The sequence below is a fragment of the Diabrotica virgifera genome, chromosome 7, assembly GCF_917563875.1.
Source record: "Diabrotica virgifera virgifera chromosome 7, PGI_DIABVI_V3a".
Classification (NCBI taxonomy): domain Eukaryota; kingdom Metazoa; phylum Arthropoda; class Insecta; order Coleoptera; family Chrysomelidae; genus Diabrotica; species Diabrotica virgifera.
The window spans coordinates 183640879-183663775 of NC_065449.1; the positions used below are offsets into that span (position 1 = coordinate 183640879).

Below are 22897 nucleotides of genomic sequence, written 5' to 3' on the forward strand. Positions count from 1 at the left end.
CTCTAGTCTCATCGGAGAAAAGAACTCGTTTTCAATCATCGATGGTCCAATTTTGATGCAATCTTGCAATATTCAATCTCTGAACCCTGTGTTCTCTGGTAAGCAAGGGTTTTTTGGCCGGTTTCCTGTTGTTCAATTCTGCTTCATGTAAACGTCTTCTAACTGTTCGAGACGATATCGCGACATTTCGAACATCTGCTAGTTCATTTTTTAGCAAATTGCTGGTGATTTTCCTATCTCTGAGAGCACGTTGCCTCAAAAAACGATCATCAATTTGATTAGTGCAACGTTTTCGCCCTTGCCCTGGTCTTCGATGGTACGAACCTGTTTCATTATAATATAATAGGTGAGGAGATATTATCGCCTCACCTTGCGATTGATGCTGGAATGATGTCTGACCCGGAGAAATTTTTCTTAGATTTTTCGGCCCATTCCGGATAGAAAAGGTCTCTTATAATTTTTCTCTAAAGTTGATCGTGTTTGAGTTATAAGCAATTTAAAATGTGAAAAACGCGAAAATGTCCATTTTTAAGGATTAATAACTCGGTTAAAAATTATTATTATGAAAGTCAGAAAGTGACTAAATCAAATTTAAAGCCCCCCCTTGATGACCCTGAAGAAATTTGTGTAATTAATTTATTACTAAGCTGTTATTTTTAATTATTAATAATGAGTGGTATGATCGTATTGACGCGGCTGTAAATGTGAGTGTGAGTGAGATTCGCCATTGGACTGCCTGAATGGCATCTCTTTCGCACTCATCATGAACGGTCGCCTAATACGTGCATGGCGCTCATTATTTTTACTTAAAAATAACAGCTTAGTAATCAAATAATGACAAAAATTTCTTCAGGATCTTGTAGGAGGGGCTTTAAACTTTGATTTAGTTACTTTCTGACTTTCATACCAATAACTTTTAACCGAGTTATTAAGCCTTGAAAATCGCCATTTTTTGTTTTTTACAATTTTAAAATGCTTTTACCTCGAAAACGATTAACTTTAGAGAAACATTATACGAGACCTTTTTTATCCAGAATGGTCCAAAAAAAACCTAAAAAAAATTGTTCCGGCCACAAATATTGCTTTTTGCAATTTGATTAAAAAAAATTGTTAAAAAAAATTGGACCACTTTTCGCGTGGGCGACTTCTTGAATATTATTCTGGAATGTCTCACGAATGTGATTATGCAAAAAAATCTCATGGCAATATTTTCTCCAATGAACCCGCCGTTTTCGCCTTGTCTATTTGACTAAAAACCCTGTCCTCTAAATTAATTTTAAGTCGGTCATTCTGCTGTTTTAGTGCAAACCGTCTTGGCAGTATTGGACGAACAATCTTTAATATTTATATTTTTCATGCTCTTTCAGTTTTTCTCAATACCTTCGTCTTTACTTGGTGTGTACTTGATTTATTTTTCTAGTATACTGGTTATTTCTTGTTTTACAGCAACATTTGTCATCTTTTTTCTATCAATAGTAAGTGCTTGTCTTTTCATTTTTATAATATGTTTTAACCTCCCATTTTTCCTACCAAAATATCACATGTGCCATTTAATGCTACTATAATGTTAAATATTAGAATAAATATACCACTGTTTGTACTAGGGCATATCTTTTGGCTCTATTAAATCTAGACTGGTTGCCTTTCTAATTGATTCGTTACGTATGATTTCTTTGACTTTTCGCTTATTTATATTATTATTAGCTCGTAAAAGTGTATATATTTAATGGTAATATAACATACCCTCAACTTGAATGTATTTAACCAAAGTATGAGTAATATTCTACATATTCCTGTATCCGAAAGCCATGAATCTAGTTTGAGCGAATAAACAAAAGGTTTTTCAGAGAGTCTTAGAGTAGGGAGAATTTTACACTTCCCATTTTACACTGGAAGTGTAAAATTTTGCCTACTGTAAAGGTAGAGTGAACTACAAGACCAAAGATTTCTTTTGAATTTACAACCTACAGATATGTACGTGGTGCTCCTCCATGGCGGCTTATAATTTGATGTGAGTTTTTATCATCAAATTGTTCTTCTTCTTCTGGAGAACACTTTGAATAGGTAACAATCTAGTAACTATACCTTAAAACCGTTTTTCCTTTTATTTACATTATATTCAACCTACCTAATTGAATAAGCATTTGATAGTGTGGAACACTGGGCTGTAAAGAATTTCCTACAAAACAGCAGAATAGACTACAGATATACCGACTTAATTACAAATATATATAATAAGGCAACAACAACTATTAAGCTAATGAAACAAACGGAGACAATTAAAATAAACCGAGGAGTAAGACAAGGAGATACCATCTCGCCCAAGCTATTCAACCAAGCGCTAGAAGATGTGTTCAAACAACTGCACTGGGATGGTTTGGGTATAAACATAAACGGGCAATATCTGAATCACTTACGACATGCTGATGATATTGTATTAATAGCAGAAAGAAGTGAAGAATGATAAAGAATGATGGAAGAACTAGATAGAGAATCGACAAAGATAGGACTGAAGATGAATCACAGTAAAACAAAAACCATGACCAATCAACAAGAAGAACTAGTAATTACAGTGGTACAAACAAGAAAAAGAGTATATATATCTAGGACAAATCACTAGATTAAATAAAGAAAATCAGACCGAAGAAATAAAGAGAAGAATAAGTAGGCCTGGGCATCATTCGGAAAACTGTCTTATATTCTACAGAACAGAAAATACCCGCAACACCTAAAAACAAATGTGTTCAATCAATGTATACTCCCTGTTTTAATATATGGCTCTCAGACATGGACGTTTACAAAAGAGAATATGGAAAAAATAGCAAAGACAGAAAGAGCCATGGAAAGATAAATACTGAACATTAAATTATCAGACAGGAAAAGAAACGAATGGATCCGTAATAAAACAAAAGTGAAAGACGTCTCTACCCAAGTAGCAAAGCTTAAATGGAAGTTCGCCGGACACACCCTACGGCAGAAGGATGAAAGATGGATTAAGATGATAATACATTGGAGACGATGGAACCACAAACGAAAAAGGGGAAGGCCACAGATGCGATGGTCAGATGACCTGAAGAAACACACTGGGTCAAAATGGATGCAAATTGCCCAAGATAGAGAGGCATGGAAGAAGGAAGAGGAGGCCTATATCGAAGGATCGATGTTTAGGGCTGATTAGATAGATAGATAAATCTAATTGAATGCCACATGATTCGAACACATTACTGAATTGGTTAGTGCAATGAGGATATTAGGTTCTTTATGCGTTTTTACTTGACTTTAATGGCATCTAGCTAACCGATTTTTATCTGCTACATAGTTCTTACTATTAATTGTTTTAATATCGCATTTTCATTTGTGATAGGCCACTTTTTTACATGATATTTATTTCCACTCATTTGTGGAATAAAAAAGGAAAGGGAAATCATAAATTAATTGTAATATATGAAGAGAAAACACAGAATAAGACGCACATTATATACCTAATAATATGTCAAATTATATTATATATAATAATTTTATAGTATTTTTATGTTTTAAATTATTAAAAATTATTTAATGCAAATGGCGATACAAATATATTGCCTGTCACTGACGATGAAGATACCAAAAATAACAACAATTATTAACTAATTAATTAATTGTTTTATTAATACTAATGCATTATTAATATTTCATAAATATTTCTTATGGTATTAAAAAAGTGTTTTGCATATTAAAATATATTATATATTTGCATTATATTCACGCAGCGATCACGATATAATATTATTGTTATAATTCTCAACATTAATATCACAAAAGAGTGAAACTAACTCGAAAATAATGCGACAATTTTTGGAAAACTTGTTGCCTAGTAATAGACACGAGAGAGCGCAGGGCTCGAGTGACTATTTCCGAATAGAAACAAGTTTGAGAAACAAATTGGAGCATTATTTTCTTATTTATTCTTACCATCGTGTGATATTCGACAGATTGTTTTTTAATACTTACATACAAAATTCAAGTCTTTGTAAATAAACATTCAGTGGCATTTATCACAATTAATGTTTTCAAGTTGTCGAAGTGCACAGTTTAGCAAATATTTAGACGAAGATATCAATAAAATATTAGTAACAATTATTAATAAAGTATACAGTTTTATTCATGAAATAATTTTACCGAAGTATACTCGAGAGCTTAAAATTGCCGATTTGTATTGTCCTCGTGGCAGTTTGACATAAGATCCAGAAATAAAAGTTTATTATGGTTCATTTTCTTAAATGCGACAGTTGTCAACACTAGGAAACTTGTAATGAAACAGAACCAAAATTATTCCCAGTATAATAATTTAAGTAGATTATTCCCAGTAGGTATGATAATAATCTGATTGGATAGAATTAAACACGTGATGAAAAATCTTACAACACGATTGGAAATTAAAAACATTAAAAAATAATCATAATTAATGTTATTGTAATAAAAATAATTATTCATAATTTTCTCACATTCATTCTCTTCTGTCCTTCATTTTTTACTTAATTCCTTACTTTTTATTTGTTTTAGTTTGATTTTTGTTTATCTTTATTTATTTTTCTTTTTTATCATTTTTACATTTACTGCTTTTTCTAGATACTGTAGCAGATTTTGTTCTTAACTTACAGCTTAATAAACATTATTAGATTGCGAGTGCCCAAGTGCTATTTGTTTTCAACTTTTTTGTATGTCGTGGAAGCTTTGATATTGTATTGTCAGAGGGCACCAGTAAGAGAATCAGCTTTTAAAATGTGGTGATACCGCAAAATGTTACTTATATCGTCTACACATCATGTCACTATTTAGGCTGTTTTCCAAAAAATAGGTAAACAACTATCTTTAACCGTAAAACAAAGAAAATTGTCATACTTTCATCACAAAATTCGAAACGAAAAATGCTAATGTCTTCAAGATATTATGCAGGGCAAATTGACAAGAAAAGGAGGAAGAGATAAACCAAGTATTTTGTGGCTTAAGAATTTGCGACAGTGGAAAGGAAAAATAAGGTCATTTTCCAAATGTATGTGAATACATGAAACTTGGCTTAGAGATTCTAAGAATTTGCAGAGATATAGTTCACTACAATTCCTTATGGAATAGTGGTACCTGATTGGGTGGAATGAGTAGCTCAAGGAGCTGTATTGCTATCACTGCTGGTCCCAAGTCCGTATAAAGGAGGAAGGAGTACTCAGCAAGGTTAGCACCCTGCTGATAGACTTTGCTTATAGAAGCAGGATTGTGCATCGGAACAGGACAAATTTAACGATGACCATCAATGTTAAAAAAAGAAAAATGAAAAGTTTTCTTTGAATCGGTACGTGGAACCTAAAATCACTAACCACGAGAGAAAAAAGTATAACTTAATAATTTAAAGAGAAAAAAGTTGATATCTGTGGACTGCGAGATAAAGAAAAAGGGAAATGGTCAAATGATGTTAAATGACTACTAAATAATAGGGGTGTTACTAAAGAAACCAGAGCCAAAGGAGAAGTATTAGTACACTAAACTAGACAGCAAGCCCTTGCCTAAATGTGATATCAATCTACTCATCTGAAAATAACAACTATCTAAATACAAGAAAAAGCTTCTATAAATATCTCCAGAGCAAAGTAAAACAAAATTCCACAGAATGAATATGTTCATCATGAGTGACTTTAACGCTCAAGTTAGTAATTACATAGTACCAGGGATAAAACAACGATATGACTTCTGCAGCGCAAGTGAATTATGAAATAATAATATCCCTCAAAAAATATTTCCCGAGTATATTTTTTAAAATCCTAGAGGATAAAAACTATGATAGGAAAACTAAAGAATAGAGAAAAAAATTAGTTGCCAAATAAATTGTTGAAATATGGGGGAGTAGCAATGACGAATTAACTGACAATATTAATTAACAAGATGATAAGACACAATAAAGCACCTGAAGAATCTAGGACAATAATACTAATCAAATTATTCAAAAAGAGTGATAAGAAATAACCAGCAAATTATAGAGACATTGGTTTGCTCAATACTATCCTGAAACTTAGAACTAAAATTTTTCAATAACAAATAAATAAGCTCATGAATTTAGCAGATGATCAAAAAGGTTTCAATACGGGAAGATCGTTTACAGAAGATGCAGTATTCGTCATAAAAACAGACTACAGAGAAAGCATTAAAATAAAATAGACCCACATTGCTATGTTTCGTCGACTTGAGGAAGGCATTTGACATAGTAGGACTTAAAGATGTAATTCGTCTTTTTTATAATCACGCTGGATAAACAATTGAAAACAACTATCAAAGATCAAACTCAGAATAGATAAACAGCTTACACACCCGACAGGGTGCTTGATTAGTAGGCTAAAGCTCAATAGCTCCGCTATAGTAATAGATAGCAATAAAAGTTAAAAACAAAAATTTTAGCAATTTTTGAGCTTCACATTGCAAAATTAGTTAGAATGTTACAGGGTGTTTGATAACACAGTGGCAGACCAAACTTATGTTTTTTTATATGGAACACCCTATATTTTATTTTAAATTCAAAATCCTGTTAACTTCTCCATCAAAAAAATATAAAGGTTTGTTATATTATATAGGGTATTTACAAGGTTATAACCAATTTTATATGAAAATCGTAACAAGTTCAACTCCCTGTTTAAATAAAAATAATCAAAAAAACAATGGTTTATTAATGCCATATTTTTTAACGCATTGTCAAAATTTTCAAATATGGTCGATATTGCTAATTTTCTTTATATCAAATACAGGCTGAGTCAAAACGCAAGTACATTATTTTCTCAGTAATTTTAAATGGAACACCCTGTATTTTATATCACTATTGAAAAGTACCATTACCGTACTTTAATTTTTAGATAACATTTCCTATGTCTAATTTATTAGTTTTCGAGATATTTTCATTTTCCAATGGACCAGTAGCGTGGCCACCCAAATCACCAGGATTTGATAAACTGGACTAATTTTTTTGGGGTTACGTTAATAAAGAAGTTTATAAAATACCTCCAAAAACAAGGGATGAGATGAAAAATAAAATACAAAGTGTATTTCGATGTGTTAATTTACAAATCTGACACATAGTCAGAAGGAGGGTCAAAAAGGAAGGACAGATATATGGATAACGAGGAAAATGATAATTTTAGAAAAAACAAAAAGTTCTCGAGAACACCAACAAAAAATCAAGAGAAAAGAAATGAAGAAACAAAAATTGATCAGTTATTAATAATGGTGAGCCACCTCACCGATGACATTAAGGAAATAAAAAGAAATCAAAAAGAAAGCAAGGAAGCAATAGAACAGCTCATTATAGAAAACAGAAAGCTGAGAAAAGAAAATGAGGATCTAAAACAAGAGAATATAGAAATCAAGGAGGAACTCAGAGAAAAAACAAACCACATGGAAGTTATGGAAAAACACCGACGAATAAATAACGTAGTCATGAACGGTCTAAAGATAGACACATATGAGCAAGCAGGGTTAAAAGAAACAACTAACAATTTCATCAAACAACACTTAGGAGTAGAGGTTAAAATAAGGAATGCTCACAAGCTAGGAGAAAAAACATGCCTCATTGAATTAGAAAACCAAGAAGAAAAAAGAAAAATAATGGAAAAAAGTATAAGTTAAAAGAAATAAGAGGGCTGAAGGTATATATTAACGAAGATGCAACCATAAGAGAACGAGAAATACAGGAAACAATTAGAAACATTGCTCAGGAAGAAAGAAACAAAGGAAATGAAGTCGAGATTGGAGTAAAAAAATATGGGTAAACATCAACGAATGGAAGTGGAACGACAAAGAAGGAAAAATGATCAAAACAACATCAAAAAACTAGCAAACAATTGTACCATGGGAATAACGATGACGACACAAGTACAGAAAAAGGATAACGATAGTACAAAAAAAGGACAAAAGAGAAAAAAAAAATGAAAACCGGACCAAAACACAAGAAAACATGTCGAAAAGAACACTTACTTTTAGGAACATGGAATGTAAGAGGCACATATGAAGAAGGTAAACTTAAACATCTAACGAGAGAAATCGAAAAGTTCCAATTTGACATAGTAGCCTTGCAGGAGACGAAACAGCTGGGAAATGATATATTAGAAATAGAAGATACAGTGTTTTTTAATAGCGGCGGAAAGAATAGAACATTAGGCACAGGTTTTATGCTACGAAAAGAACTAAAGGAAGCAATAGTAGAATTCAAACCAATATCAGATCGAATATGTAGTATCAGGATCAAAGGAAAATACCAAAAAATCACTCTCATAAATATTCACGCACCATCTGAAGAAAAAATAATGATGCCAAAGAATCTTTTTACAGTGAACTAAATAGAACAATCGAAAGTATATCCAGATACGACATGAAAATTATTTTAGGCGACGCAAATACCAAAATAGGGAAGGAAGAAGTATTTAGACCGACAATAGGAAAACATAGTAAACACAATGAAACTAATGAGAACGGACAGTTCCTCATAGATTTTGCAAGAGAAAAAAATATGATCATAATGAGCACATATTTCGAAAGAAAAGAAATACACAAGGAAACATGGATATCGCCAGATAAAAAGACCAAAAACCAAATAGATCACGTGCTGATCGAAAAAGAAGAGCAGCAATGTATAAAGAAGATTAGAACATACAGAGGACCAGATGCCGACTCCGACCATTACATGGTGGGTATCAAAATGAAGCAACTGATACCTGAAAACAAAAACAAAATAAAAGAAAAGAAATGTATATATAAACCAATTCGGTTTGCAACAAAAAAAGAGCAAGAATCATACAGAGAAACAATGGAAAGAGATCTAAAAAAGATACAAATAGAAGAACAAATGGAGAACAACTGGGAAATCATAAAGCAAGTAATGAACAAAGCAGCAAAATAATGTAATAAACAAGAGATTAAAAAGGGGAAGAAGTGGTTCGACATAGAGTGCCAAAAAGAAATAGAACTAAGACAATCACTAAGGATGGAAATGATCAAGAAAGAAACAACAGAGACGCATAATAGATATATAGAACAAAGACAAAAAGTAAAGAGGTTGTTGAGAGAAAAGAAGAGAAAACAATTAGATAATAAGCTAAAAGAAATAGAAGAGAACTACAGAAATAAAGAAATAAAAAACCTGTATCAAGGTGCCAGAAACGAGAAAAATGGATACCAGCAAAAACCCATATTCGTTAAAAACAAAGCTGGAGATAATATAAGCGGTGAAGCAGAAATAGTAGAGACATGGAAAGAGTATTTTAACGAATTACTAAATGGCAAGAATAAGCCAAACCAAATTAAATCCATAGAAGCAGAGACAGAAAATGAACAGTTAGAAGACATAGAAGATAATCCACCGAGCAAAGAACAAATCGAGGAAATAATTAAAAATCTTAAAAACAACAAATGCCCTGGAAGCGATAACATAACAGCAGAGATGATCAAATATGTTGGAAAATTGCTGAATGATTGGATACACAAAAACATAAAAGATATATGGTTAAAAGAACGAATACCAGAGGACTGGAAGGAAGCAATTATCTGCCCATTACATAAAAAAGGCGACAAAACAGAATGCAGTAATTACAGAGGAATAGCATTACTAAATACCGTATACAAAATCCTAGGAAAATCCATAAAAAACAAACTTGAAAAAGAAGCTGAAAATATAATAGGCGAATATCAGCGCGGATTTAGAAGAGAGAGAAGCACAACGGACCAAGTATTCGTAATCAGAGAATTACAAGCAGAAAGCTATGAACACAACCTACCAACGATAGCATTTTTCATTGACTTCCAACAAGCATACGATAGAATAAAGAGGAAGAAATTAAAAGAGGCGCTTGAGGAATTGGGAGTTAGCAGAAAGTTACGTAACATAATACATCTTACTCTGGAGAATACAGAAAACAGAGTCAAAATAAACAATCAATCATCAGAAAAATTTATAGTAAACGAAGGATTAAGACAGGGCGATCCTCTGTCATCTTTACTCTTCAACATATGCCTAGAAAAAATAATGCGAGAAGCGAAAATCAATAGAGAAGGACTCATATATCAAAGAAGACACCAAGTTCTGGCGTTTGCGGATGATGTGGTGTTACTGGCAAGAGGAAAAAAGAGCTACAGGAGATGGTACAGAGAATAGTAAAAGCAGCGAAGAAAATGGGACTGTATATAAATTCAACTAAAACAAAATATATGGAGTGGACAGATGGTCAGTTTATGAACAGACAAAAGTTTAAAGTAGAAGCAGAAGAAGGAACATCATACGAATTCGAAATGGTAGAAAGATTTACATACCTAGGGGCAATAATATAACGTAAACCTATCATTAAAGAAGAAATACAAGCTAGAATAATGGCAGGCAATAGAAGTGTACATGCGCTTAATGCAATGTTGAAAAACAAGTTTCTATCAAGAAGGGCAAAAGTACAGCTATACAAAACAACTATACAGCCAATAGTAACATACTGCAGTGAGACATGGACAATGACAAAAAATGAACAAAATTTACTGGAGATCTGGGAAAGGAAAATACTAAGGAAGATATATGGAGGAAAAATAAGGGACGGTTTATGGATGAGAAGATCAAATGATGAGTTAAAGCAATTATACAACCAACCTAATATAATAGGAGTGATAAAGGCTCAGAGACTTAGATGGCGAGGTCACATTGAAAGGATGCCAAACACGAGGACTCCAAAAAAGAGAAGAGGAAGGCCGAAAAATAGATGGAAGCAAGACATCGAAAAAGATTTGGAAAGAATGGGGCTAGAGGGCCAAAAAAGAAAAATGAGTAACAGGAAGGAATGGACGAAAATCACATATCAAGCCAGAGAAGAGCTCAGCACATAAAGAAACGTGAAAATGAAGAAAAAAAAACAAACTTTTCAAGCCATGGGCCTCTAAGGCCTTTAGTGCGATTGTATATATATAATTTACAAATGCTCCCTAGAGTAAGTAGCTCATTCAATGATCGTTTTTATGCGTACATAAATGTGTTAGAAGATAATTTTGAACACCTTATGTAATTAAATATTAAAAATATTTTATTAAAAGTAGCTTCTAATTTTTTCAAACATGTTTTTTTGAAAAATGTATTACTGATAAATTATGTTTCGTTCTTTATTTGTTACATTGTTACATTTCCATACAAAAGTAGTGTTTAATTGTCTTCACAAAATATTGTATTTTGTGTTTGTGTATTTTTTTGTAAAATTTATTACTACTTTTCTTTGTTTATTTGTTGCATTTACATAAAAAGATAGTTTTTAATTGTTTCAAAAATGTTGCACGTAGTGGTTGTGTTTTTGTTTGTAAAATGTATTACTAATTAATTATTTTTATTTCTTTATTTGCTACAGTGTTACATTGATTACCGGATTGATAATCGGTAATCTTCAATTGTCAATTCAGTCATGGCTTACTTAAAATTGAGATAAATTTAAACCCCTAAAATAATATGCTCTGAAAAATGAAAATATCTCGAAAACTAATAAATTTGGGCATAGGGAATGTTATATAAAAATTAAAGCACGTTAATGTTACTTTTCAATAATGATATAAAATACAGGATGTTCCATTTAACATTACTGAGAAAATAATGTACTTGCGTTTTGACTCACCCTGTATTTGATATAAAGAGAATTAGCAATATCAATAATTCCTAAAAATGTTGGCAATAAATAAAAAAATATGGTATTAATAAACCATTGCTGTTGAGCTTATTTTTATTTATACAGGGAGTTAAACATGTTACGATTTTCATACAAAATTGGTTATAACTTTGTAAATACATTGTATAACATTACAAACTATTATATTTTTTTGATAAAAAAGTTAACAGGATTTCGAATATAAAATAAAATATAGGGTGTTCCATTTAAAAAAAAAACATAAATTAACATTCTAACTAATTTTGTAATGTGAAGCTCAAAGGTGGCTAAAATTTTTGTTATTAACTTTTATTGATATCTATTACTGTAGCGGAGATATTGAGCTTTACCCTACTAATCAATCATCCTGTATAGATGCAAGCAATGGAAAAAGACTGGGGAATTCACTAAGCCGTATGCTACTCAATCTAATCATGAATGAAATCATAAACAGCGTAAATAAAGGAAGATGATACGGAATCGAAAACAATAAAGTTAAAATTCTCTGTTGCATAGACGATGCAATTTTTATAGAACAAAACAAAGATAACTTGCAAAGACTATAACTTACAAAGATTTAGAACAAAGAACAAGAGCAAATAATGTAACATGATGATTTTAACTCTGAAAACTAGGAACATAACCAATGACATGCAAATTTTGAAGTAGATGAAGTTAACATTTAACAAGAAATGGAAATAAAGTAAAAGTGCCTAAAAATTTCCTGCCCAGCTGGAAGACGCTGAAAAAGAAGTAAGAGGTGAAGTCCAAAGAGCAAATAGATAAGCAATTTGACTTAATAACACTAGGTAAGTATATGGAGTAACCGACACATTAACTGTGAGATGAAATCAAAAATCTATAAGGCTAGCATAAAACCAATAATGACGCAGGTATCAGAAATAAGGACCGGCACAGCCAAAATATAGAGACTTTTAGATACAGCAGAAATGAGAATAATGAGAGACCGAATAAAAAGTATCAGAATAAACTATAATTTACAACGGATATAAACGAGTAGACAACAAATATAAAAAAAATGGGACAGTCACCTCAGTAGAATGGCAGACACAAGCGTTGTTAAAATTTCAAGGGACAAATCATCGTATAGTAGAGGAACTTTCGGTCGACCGCTCAAGAAATATGGAGTGACAGTGTTTCATAGAGACAACAACTCCAATACCAATCAAAAAAGGCAAACAAATATCTCGTTAGTTACGATAAAAATCTGACAAAATTACTTTTTTCATTTTATTGATTAATGTAAGTATTAATCTAATATCTGTTGTTATTTACGGCAAAAAACTTACCAAAAGAGAGTGGAATAAATTACAAAACAAAAACGTGCCTCCTGCTTCTCATACATAGTAAACAGTACCTAATTAGAGGATATGTTAGCTACAATTTAGCGTTGTTTATTTCTTATTAAGAGGAATTTTTAGTGTGCATATGATGTAATTACCGGTTGAATAAACTGCTGGTCGGAGAAAGTGGAAGAATAGCCGAGCGTTGCCTGAAATATTTAGAAAAAGTTGAGCCTTGACACTTACCTACCACCGACAATGGGAGGTATATTATTGCTACATGTGAAGAACCACATTTACGAAATTCTGTGATGAATGAACAATATGTGAGTTATTTAATAATGATAATGAAAGTCAATGGTGTAATTAAAGGTTTTTTAGGCAAAATTCTACATATTTTTTAACTCTCTATTCATTTGCTGTTTATTTTTTAATAAGTAAACAGATTATTATATTTATATATTATGTTACTTAAATCATGCATTCGAATCTTAATATTTTTCTTTTTATTCTTATACATTTTTTCTAGTTAAACTTATACTCTATAAATTTGCGCATCAAGTTTTTCTGTGACGTATTTACATTTTCTCTTTATATTTTGAGAGGTGATTAGGTTTGATACTCACTCTACTAATGATCCCCTTTATTTAGTCTAAGCTAACATTTATTGAAAAGTAGACAACATAAAAAGACAACAATATCAACTTTTGCAAACATTTATGGAGGAAAAATATAAGCTCATTTTCAAGAAAAATTCGAAAGTCGAAAATTTTCACCACGGAAAGTAAATATGATTAAAAAATATGACATATTTCTTAAGTGATTATTATTTATTTTTGCTTTTGTTAAAAAAATAGCTTACATCTTTTAGAATTACTTCTACCGAACAACAGTGGTATTACTAGAGAATTAGCTTGGAGAAATCAATGCTCAGTCACAACAGAAACCTTACAAAGTAAATGACTAAAAATGTGTTTTTTCTTGTTTTTGAAATCGAATTTTTCGAATTTTATTACATGATATTGCGCAATCGTACTTTTATTATTTTACTGGTTGTTTTCACTATCGGGTTTCTGTTATCATCCAGATTATCAGGTTTTGTTTTGTAGACATCGCTTTTATCAAGACGGGAGGACATTCAGCGGACGCGGACGGGCGAAATATAATTAAACAAACACACGGGTGAGACCTGTAAAGACCAAAAAAAAAAAATCGAAATACAAAATAAAAATGAAATAAATTTTTTTAAACTATTTATCCGTTGTGTGTATCTATCTTTAATGGTAAATAAAAAAAATAGTCCAAAATAAATATTTCTAATTAAAGGAAAATAACATTGTAATAATAATTAATAACCAACAATGTTTAAAAAGTCCATACAGAAAATATTGCTAAGTATGTATCTAAATTTGGTCAACACATGTCATGCAACCTGTTGTTATATTATGTTCAATAAACAGCCAACACTTCTTGATAACACTTGTGTTTTCTGCGTTTGCAATATTAGCAAGAACCTCTTTTTTTGAGCAGGTATTGAGTCATCTTCCAAGATATTTGGACGTAATCTCCTTGTTAAATCCTCAATGATATCGAGAAATTAAATGTAAAACTCTATTCGCGATGTGTAAGTACTTGGAGGGGATACGAGAAACGATCGTACGCGAATAGCGAGAAATCTTGCAACTTTCTTAAATAATTCATATTGCCAATTGAAATTGTCAAATTGACGTATATTTCATACCTAGTGTCGTTGAAGAAGAAAAATTACATATTGCTCCACAATATTGATATGATATGCAATTATTATATAAAGGTAAATTTAATTAATTGTATTTTGCTTGCAGTACTACATTTTAATAACTAATTTTATTTACTACATAAAATTGTTTACGTTTTAACAACATAATTTGAATCTTATTTTTTCTTCTTATAATTTTTTTGGACTATGGCCTTGACAATTATCCAGCAACCAGGACCATATGATTGGCCAATATAATTAAAAGTGCGAATAAAGTTGCAGAGCGTAGAAACCAGGTGTCGCTTTTCCGAACTTTCACGGTCCCAATACAACAATAATACGCCTAGTCCTTACATATGGAACGGATATCTGGACTAACAAAAAGTAATGAGAACATGTTAGGATCTTTTAAATTTAAATGAAAAGTACCATGGAGAATGTGTGGAGCGTTGGAATAAATTTAAAATAATTAGATGGAAAAATCCCAGTATTTGGCAGTATATCATAGTTTAAACAGACTTACAATAAAGTTAAAAACTTCTAATGTATGAGGATATAGTTTTTATTAAAAAAATTAAAAATTCATCCAAATGGGTTACAAATCTCTAGAACGTTTTCGATCCAGTCGGACCATCATCAGTGGAACATTCTGTTGATAGTTGAAACTAGTTACTTTTTACGTATTAAAACCTTTAAATTACATAGTAGTGTTATTAAATTTTAAAATTGAGATGACACGAAATCGATGTTAAAGAATCCACTTTACTTAAAGTGAGGGGATAACTTTAGGAACGGTTCTCTAGGCAGTGAATTGGAAGAAGAGGTATGAAATGGTCAGCAAGATCCCCCGATTAACTCCCTTGAACCTCTTCCTAAGAGGTTATATAAAAAGCAAGACTTATAACACTTTAACTATTTAGTGGGAAATAAGCCACAATTAAATTGAAAAAATAATTTTATTAACGTTTCGAAGCCCAAATCGGGTTTCGTTGTCAACATACAAAATACTACTAAAATAAACAAAAATGTTGTTGCTAAGTAAAAAAATTCTTCTAATAATTTATTTAATCTGACTCATTTATATTGGCAATTCAGACGTATATTATACATTTTAAAGTAGAAGACTTTAAAATGATATCGCCAATATTTATGAGTTGCGTTCCTGGGACGACTTTACTAAAAGAGAGTTCATTTGATTACATGAAATCAATCCCAACTCAAGAGCATCCGTCACAAAAAAATCATAGCATGTGATTTGTCTTTAAAAAGACAAACAAATGCAACGATGACAGTAAAATTCTCGCGTTAGAGATTCCATAGTAAATCACTAGGAAAAACCAGGAAAAAACCTCGTGATACTATCCCGACATCGTAAGTATTTGGTCTTACATTTAATTTACTTTCAAAAAACTAATACCAAGTTCTGACTTTAATATGTTTAAATTATAAATAATATTAATAATACATAGATACAATAAGTAATATTAAATATAAAATTTGTACTAACTCGATATGTTATTGACTTACTAATCGTGGTATTTTCTTTCTATTGACTTCCTATTTCAGTATGGGTAACCACATCCTATTGCATTCTACCGAGAAATTTGTGACACAATTGGTTTCATTTAGCATAATTAGAGCCGCTTCTTTGATTTTTCTCTTTTTACTATCTGATTCTTTCAGGACTATACTTGAATCTCTCCACTGAACTCTATGTTCATTATCCCATGCGTGTTGACATATTTGAGACCTATCAAATTCTCTATTTTTAATATAAGACTGATGTTCACTTATTATAACGTTTAATGGTCTTGATGTTTCACCTAAATAAAATTGTTCGCATTCACAAGGTATTTTATAAATGCAATTCTTTGTTCTTTCAACACGCATGGGATAATGAACATAGAATTCAGTGGAGAGATTCAAGTATAGTCCTGAAAGAATCAGATAGTAAAAAGAGAAAAATCAAAGAAGCGGCTCTAATTATGCTAAATGAAACCAATTGTGTCGCAAATTCCTCGGTAGAATGCAGTAAGATGTGGTTACCCATACTGAAAGAGGAAGTCAATAGAAAGAAAATACCACGATTAGTAAGTCAATAACATATCGAGTTAGTACAAATTTTATATTGTATCTATGTACATATTATTAATATTATTTATAATTTAAACATATTAAAGTGAGAATTTGGTATTAGTTTTTTGAAAGTAAATTAAATATAAGACCAAATACTTACGATGTCGGGGTAGTATCACGAGGTTTTTTCCTGGTTTTCCCTCGTGATTTACTATGGAATCTCTAACGCGAGAATTTTACTGTCATCGTTGCATTTGTTTGTCTTTTTAAAGACAAATCACATGCTATGATTTTTTTTTGACGGATATTCTTGAGATGGGATTGATTTCATGTAATCGAATGAATTATCTTTTAGTAAAGTCGTCCCAGGAATGCAACTCATAAATATTGGCAATATCGTTTTAAAGTCTTCTACTTTAAAATGTATAATATACGTCTAAATTGCCAGTATAAATGAGTCAGATTAAATAAATTATTAGAAGAATTTTTTTACTTAGCAACAACATTTTTGTTAATTTTAGTAGTATTTTGTATTTTGACAACGAAACACGATTTGGGCTTCGAAACGTTAATAAAATTATTTTTTCAATTTAATTGTGGCTTATTTCCCACTAAATAGTTACTCATAAAAATGCCACAAGGAGATAGCTTCAGAAAAACATTATAACACTTTGAGACGCTTCAAAATGTTCGTAATTTCAAACAGGGATTTTATAATTGTATGGAAGTTGGTGCATATCATTTTGAACATTTAATACAATAATTATAATTGACACCAGTAAAATATAAGCGTTACGTTTAGTTTGTAAGAGGTGTAACACTATCTGATACATTTTGACAAAATCGACCTGTTTCAACATTTCCACAAAATTCTATGAATGTTGTCAAATATCATGGTGGACTCTTTCAAGTGGCTAACCCTGTATATAAATCTATGTATAAATAATATTTCTCCACATTTTTATTATATTGTGTATTTTTAATTTAATTATAGATTTATTTATTTCAGAAAACATTATTTAAAGTATTTTTTAAACGTTATGTAGCAATCTGCTCAATTTAAATTACTTCGAAGATATCGCTCTCGAATTTTTGATTAATATAGCGATAAACAAGAAACAAACTTTATTAAACCTGTAATAGCGCAATAATAAACTTCCTGTATATATACTTATAATATGTTAATAATAACGTTGGCTTTTTGTTTTAGTGCCATAGTAATGCCTTGCTACATCAGGATGAAAAGATCTTTTTTACAAGGTAGGAATTAAAAATTATATCTCTTTTATCTTTTATAATTATGTATAAACGAAAATAATAATTATCTTTCATACTTTCGGTATATGAAAGTTGGATCTCCGGTTATTTTGTATACAAATATTGCCTGTGGTTTAGATTTAGGCACACCATGTATTCACGCGGGGCACAATTATACGTGGCATCTTTTCGTGTGGGCATGGGCAAACCATTCAGTTTGTTAAACTACAGAGTTCATAGCGCTTCATTCCTCTTTCAGTCATAGACCCCATTCCTACATACTTACAATAAGTTTAAACGAATAAACGTATAATAATATTATTAAATATTCTTCTTCTTCTACGGCACTACAGCCCAAATTGAGCCTTGGCCTCCTTTATTTTTTGCCTCCACCCTTGCCTGCCTGTGGCTTCTCTTCTCCATACACGTACTGCTAAAAGGGCTTGTGCGTCGCTATTTACTGTGTCTTCTCAGCGCTTTCTTGGCTTTCCAACCGGTCTCTTTTCCTGCATTCTAGCATTCAGTGCTTTTTTGGTAGCCTATCCTCTCCCATTCTTATCACATGTCCGGCCCATTGCAATCTTTGTATTCTAATGAAGTCTGACAGGGGCGTTTCCTTATAGAGTTGATAAAGCTCGTTGTTGTATTGACTTCTGAAAATTCCGTTTTCCCTCACAGGTCCCAGTATTCTCCTCAGTACTTTCCTTTCAAATGTGTCGAGTTTGTTTTTGGATGTTTCTTTCAGGACCCAGGCCTCATTGCCATAGCATGTTATTGGTCGAATTAAGGTTTTATAGATTCTCATCTTTGTATTTCGGTGGACGCTTTCAGACCGAAATATATGGGAGAGGGCAAAATAAGCTCTGTTTGCTTGCGTTATTCCCTTTCGTATTTCTTCATCTTCTGATCCGTCGGCATATATTTCTACTCTCAGGTATGTAAGTTTTCCAACCGTTTCAATGTCATCTTCATGTATAATGTTTTGTGGGACTATATTTCTTCTCGGCTGGGTAATTATTTTTGTTTTTTCTATGTGTTAATTTCCAGACCTAGCATTTTTGTTTGTGTTTTTAATTCTGCGTATGTTTCCTGTGCTCCTGTTGATGTTCTACTCATAATATTAATATCATCGGCACAAGCGGCCAATTGAACCGTTCGGTTGATCAGTAGGTTTCCTCGTCCAGTTTGCATTTGCCTAACCGCATACTCCACTGCCAGGTTAAACAATGTTGGGGCCAGCCCATCTCCTTGCTATAGCGAAATTTTGAAAAAGTGTGTCCGGTGGTTTTGTATTCGTTCATATGCGCGAGTTGCATCCATTGTGGCCTTAATGAGTCTTGTTAGCTTGTGTGGTATTGCCAATTCAGCCAATATATAGTACCTACAGTTTGTTCCTTTTGACTGAGTCGTATGCCTGTTTGAAGTCTACAAACACGTTGTGAACATCAATATCGTGTTTCCATGATTTGCTCAAGATCTGTTTTACTGTAAATATTTGATCCAGTGTCCATCTTCCCCGTCGGAAGCCTGTCTGATACTCTCCAATAATATTTTCTGCTAGTGGTTGGAACTGGAACCGCTGGTTTATAATATACGTGAGGACTTTTTATGCTGTATATAGTAGAGAGATTCCACGGTAGTTTTTGCACTGGAGTTTGTCTCCTTTTTTATAGATCGGGCATACTATACTTTTCTTCCAGTTGTCGGGTATTTTCTCTTCTTGCCATATGTCTTTGATGAGCGCGTGGATGTGACTTGCTAGATGGTCGCCACCTACCTTGTACAGTTCTGCTGGTATTTCGTCAACTCCCGGAGCTTTATTGTTTTTCTGGGCCTTAATAGCTTCGAGAGTTGGCTCTATGGTTGGAGTTTCTACTCCATTCTCTACTTCATTCTTTTCTACGTAATTCATACCCATTTCATCTTCCATGTCTACTTGTGTTTCAAGTAGGGTCTGAAAATAATGCTTCCAGGTTTCTGTGACTTTCTGTTGGTCACTGATTATTTGCCCACTTTTATCTTTACATAGATTTGTTTGAGGTTTATACCCACTTTTTATCTTTTTTACGTATTCGTAAGCCCCTCTAACTTCGTTGTTTTTGAAATTTTTTTCCATTTTTTCTGTTTGTCCATTTTCATAGGCTCTCTTTTTATTTCTACATATCTTGTCTGCTTTCCGTCTTGCGACTTCAAATAATGTTTGTCTTTCTCGTGTTCTTCTTGTTATGTACATTTTGTGTGCTTCATTTCTTTCCTCTATTGCTTGTCTGCACTGGTCATCAAACCATGCTCCTCTTTTCTCATTTTTCTTGTTTCCGAGGGTGGACGCTGCTGCTGTCAGTACTGATGTTTTGATATTACTCCATTTACCCTCTATGGAGTGCAGTTCCAACGTCCTTAACTTATTTACGACTTCTGTTCGAACTTCTCTTTACATTCCTGGATCTTCAGTTTTTCCAGATCCAGTTTGTTTGTTCTTTGTTGTCTTTCGTTTCTTTCCCTGTTAACTCTGCATCTAAATTTGGTTTGTAGTAAAAGATGGTCTGATCCACAGCATGCTCCTCGTCGTGTTCTTACATCGGAGATACCACTGGCTGCCCTTTTGTCTATCAGTACATGGTCGATTTGATTGGTTGTGGTTCCCTTTGGGAAATACATGTCATTTTGTGTATGTCTTTATGTGGAAAGCATGTGGAACTTATAACCATATTTTTACTGGTGGCAAAATTTATCAAAAACTTCCCATTCTCGTTTGTTTCATTGTGCAGTGAGTGTTTCCCTATTGTGCCATAGAACTGCGGCTCCTTGCCTATTTAGCATTCATATCACCCATTATAATCTTGATGTCATTTTTTGGCGCATTATCATATACTATCTCCAGTTGTTGGTAGAAGCTTTCCTTTGTATGTTGCTCTTGTTCTTCTGTTGGGCAGTGAATGTTTATCATTGTTAGGTTGAAAAAGTGGGTGCAAATTCTCAACTTGCATATCCTTTCACTGACTGCCTGGAAGTCTACGATTTTTGACTTAAACTCATTATCCACCACAAATGCGACTCCACATTCTTTACTTCCTTGTTCCTTCCCACTATATAGAATTGTGTGCATTTTAGTGTCCCTGGCATCACATTTCCCCAGCCATCTTGTCTCCTGAAGAGCAGTAATCATGAGCTTGTATCTTTTTAGTTCTTGCAGAAGTGCGGTTTGAGCTCCTGCTCTATTTAGCGTCCTCACATTCCAATTTCCAAATGCATAGTCCATGTTTCGTAGCTTGAGTCGTTTCCGAAAGTTCCGTCCTGTATTCCGAGGCAAATGTTCAGGTTTCGTAACAGTGTGTTTTTTCCGGGAGTGGGTTGTCAGCCCACTGCCCAACCTTCCTCCTTTATCCGGGCTTAGGATCGGCAGTGGTGACTCCTGAGCTACTCGATCCACCCATTTGACACCACAGGCGGAGTTTATTAAATATTAACTTGTTATATTAATGAAAACTCTCTAAGCATGTATGCATTTTAAAGGAAATAATTACATTTAGTGGAGTCACTGAAGGTGGATATGAGCTATTACCTCCGATTTCGTTGAACCTCCATCGATTTGCATGAAAATTGGTGAGCGGTTAGAGGATATCTCAAGGAACAAAGGTGACATGGTGCCAACTTGCGCTTTTATCCTGGGGGTGGATGCCACCCCTTCTCGGGGGTGAAAATTATTTTATTAAAAATAACCCCATAATTCGATAGAGGGACAAATTTCAAGCAAAATTTGTTATATAAAGTTATTAAAATAAATCAAAACTTTTTGAGTTACTACAGATCAAAGATTTTAATTTTTTTGAGAAAAATGCATGTTTTTAACAAATTTTTCATCAATAACTCAAAAAGTGTAAGTTTTTTTTTACAAAAAAGTTATTATTATCAAAATTGAAGCTAATAAAAAATGAAATAAACGCCTTACTACAAAATCATTTTAATGTTAACTAAAAGTGAGTTATAGGTAATTGAATGTATATTTTTTTCGGCGAGTAAAAAACTCTAAGTATTCAAGCTGAAATAATGGGAAATTGATGCATTTTATAACATAAACTTATTTAACATTTGTCAAAGTACTTAGAAATATCTATTAAATGAGCTCCCGAACATGTTGACAGCGTTAAAATTTATTCTCCAAAATATTTTCAAAATTTATCTTTTAAAAATTTTTCCAAAAATTGTTATTATTTTTTTAATAACTCCGTTCGTGTTTACGATAGCAGGTCAGGTTCGTCTAAATACTGTTTGATAGTTAATTCCAAGTGCTATTTAAGCACATTGAACCTAATCTTTTAAACCCCTTACTTTGCTAAAAATAAAAGGTTAAATAACCCCGGTTGCATGGTTCCCACAGCAAAATTTAAGTTTTAAACGTTTCTATCTCGGTTATTTTTTACCCTATAGAAATAGTAAAACAGGTAAAATATTTGGTACAGAAACAACTAAAATTTGGTTATATATAATTTTCTACGTATATTGAGTATTTTTGGAGTTATTATCAAAAGAATATGCGAATTACAATAATTTTAAAAATTATGATTTTTTTAAATTATAACTTTTTTTCAAAAACATGCATTCTACACCGGTCAAAATCATCGAACGCATTACTTATGCTAATATAAAGAAATTCTTGTGAGGATAACTATAAATTTTAATTTTTGTGAAAATTTTTGTATGTTTTATTTTTCACTTTTTCCTAATAAATTCGAAACGGTTCTTTTATTTTCATTATAACTTGCTTAATTTTGACGCTATTACATTGTTCTGAAGCTCATTTGATAGGTATTCCAAAGTACTTTGGCAAATGTTTAGCAGGAATATTT

At 32.2% G+C, this 22897-nt stretch overlaps 1 protein-coding gene across 3 annotated transcripts in view; it reads left to right on the forward strand.

The window, feature by feature from the left end:
- LOC114326819 (uncharacterized) overlaps positions 1 to 22897 on the forward strand; it is a 672802-nt gene that overhangs the window by 409895 nt on the left and 240010 nt on the right. For all 3 annotated transcript variants that reach the window (XM_028275266.2, XM_050655637.1, XM_028275265.2), the window contains one exon: positions 18004 to 18053. In XM_028275266.2, coding sequence (XP_028131067.2) covers positions 18014 to 18053 — 40 coding nt within the window. In that variant the 5' untranslated portion in view covers positions 18004 to 18013. The remainder of the gene's footprint in view (positions 1 to 18003; positions 18054 to 22897) is intronic.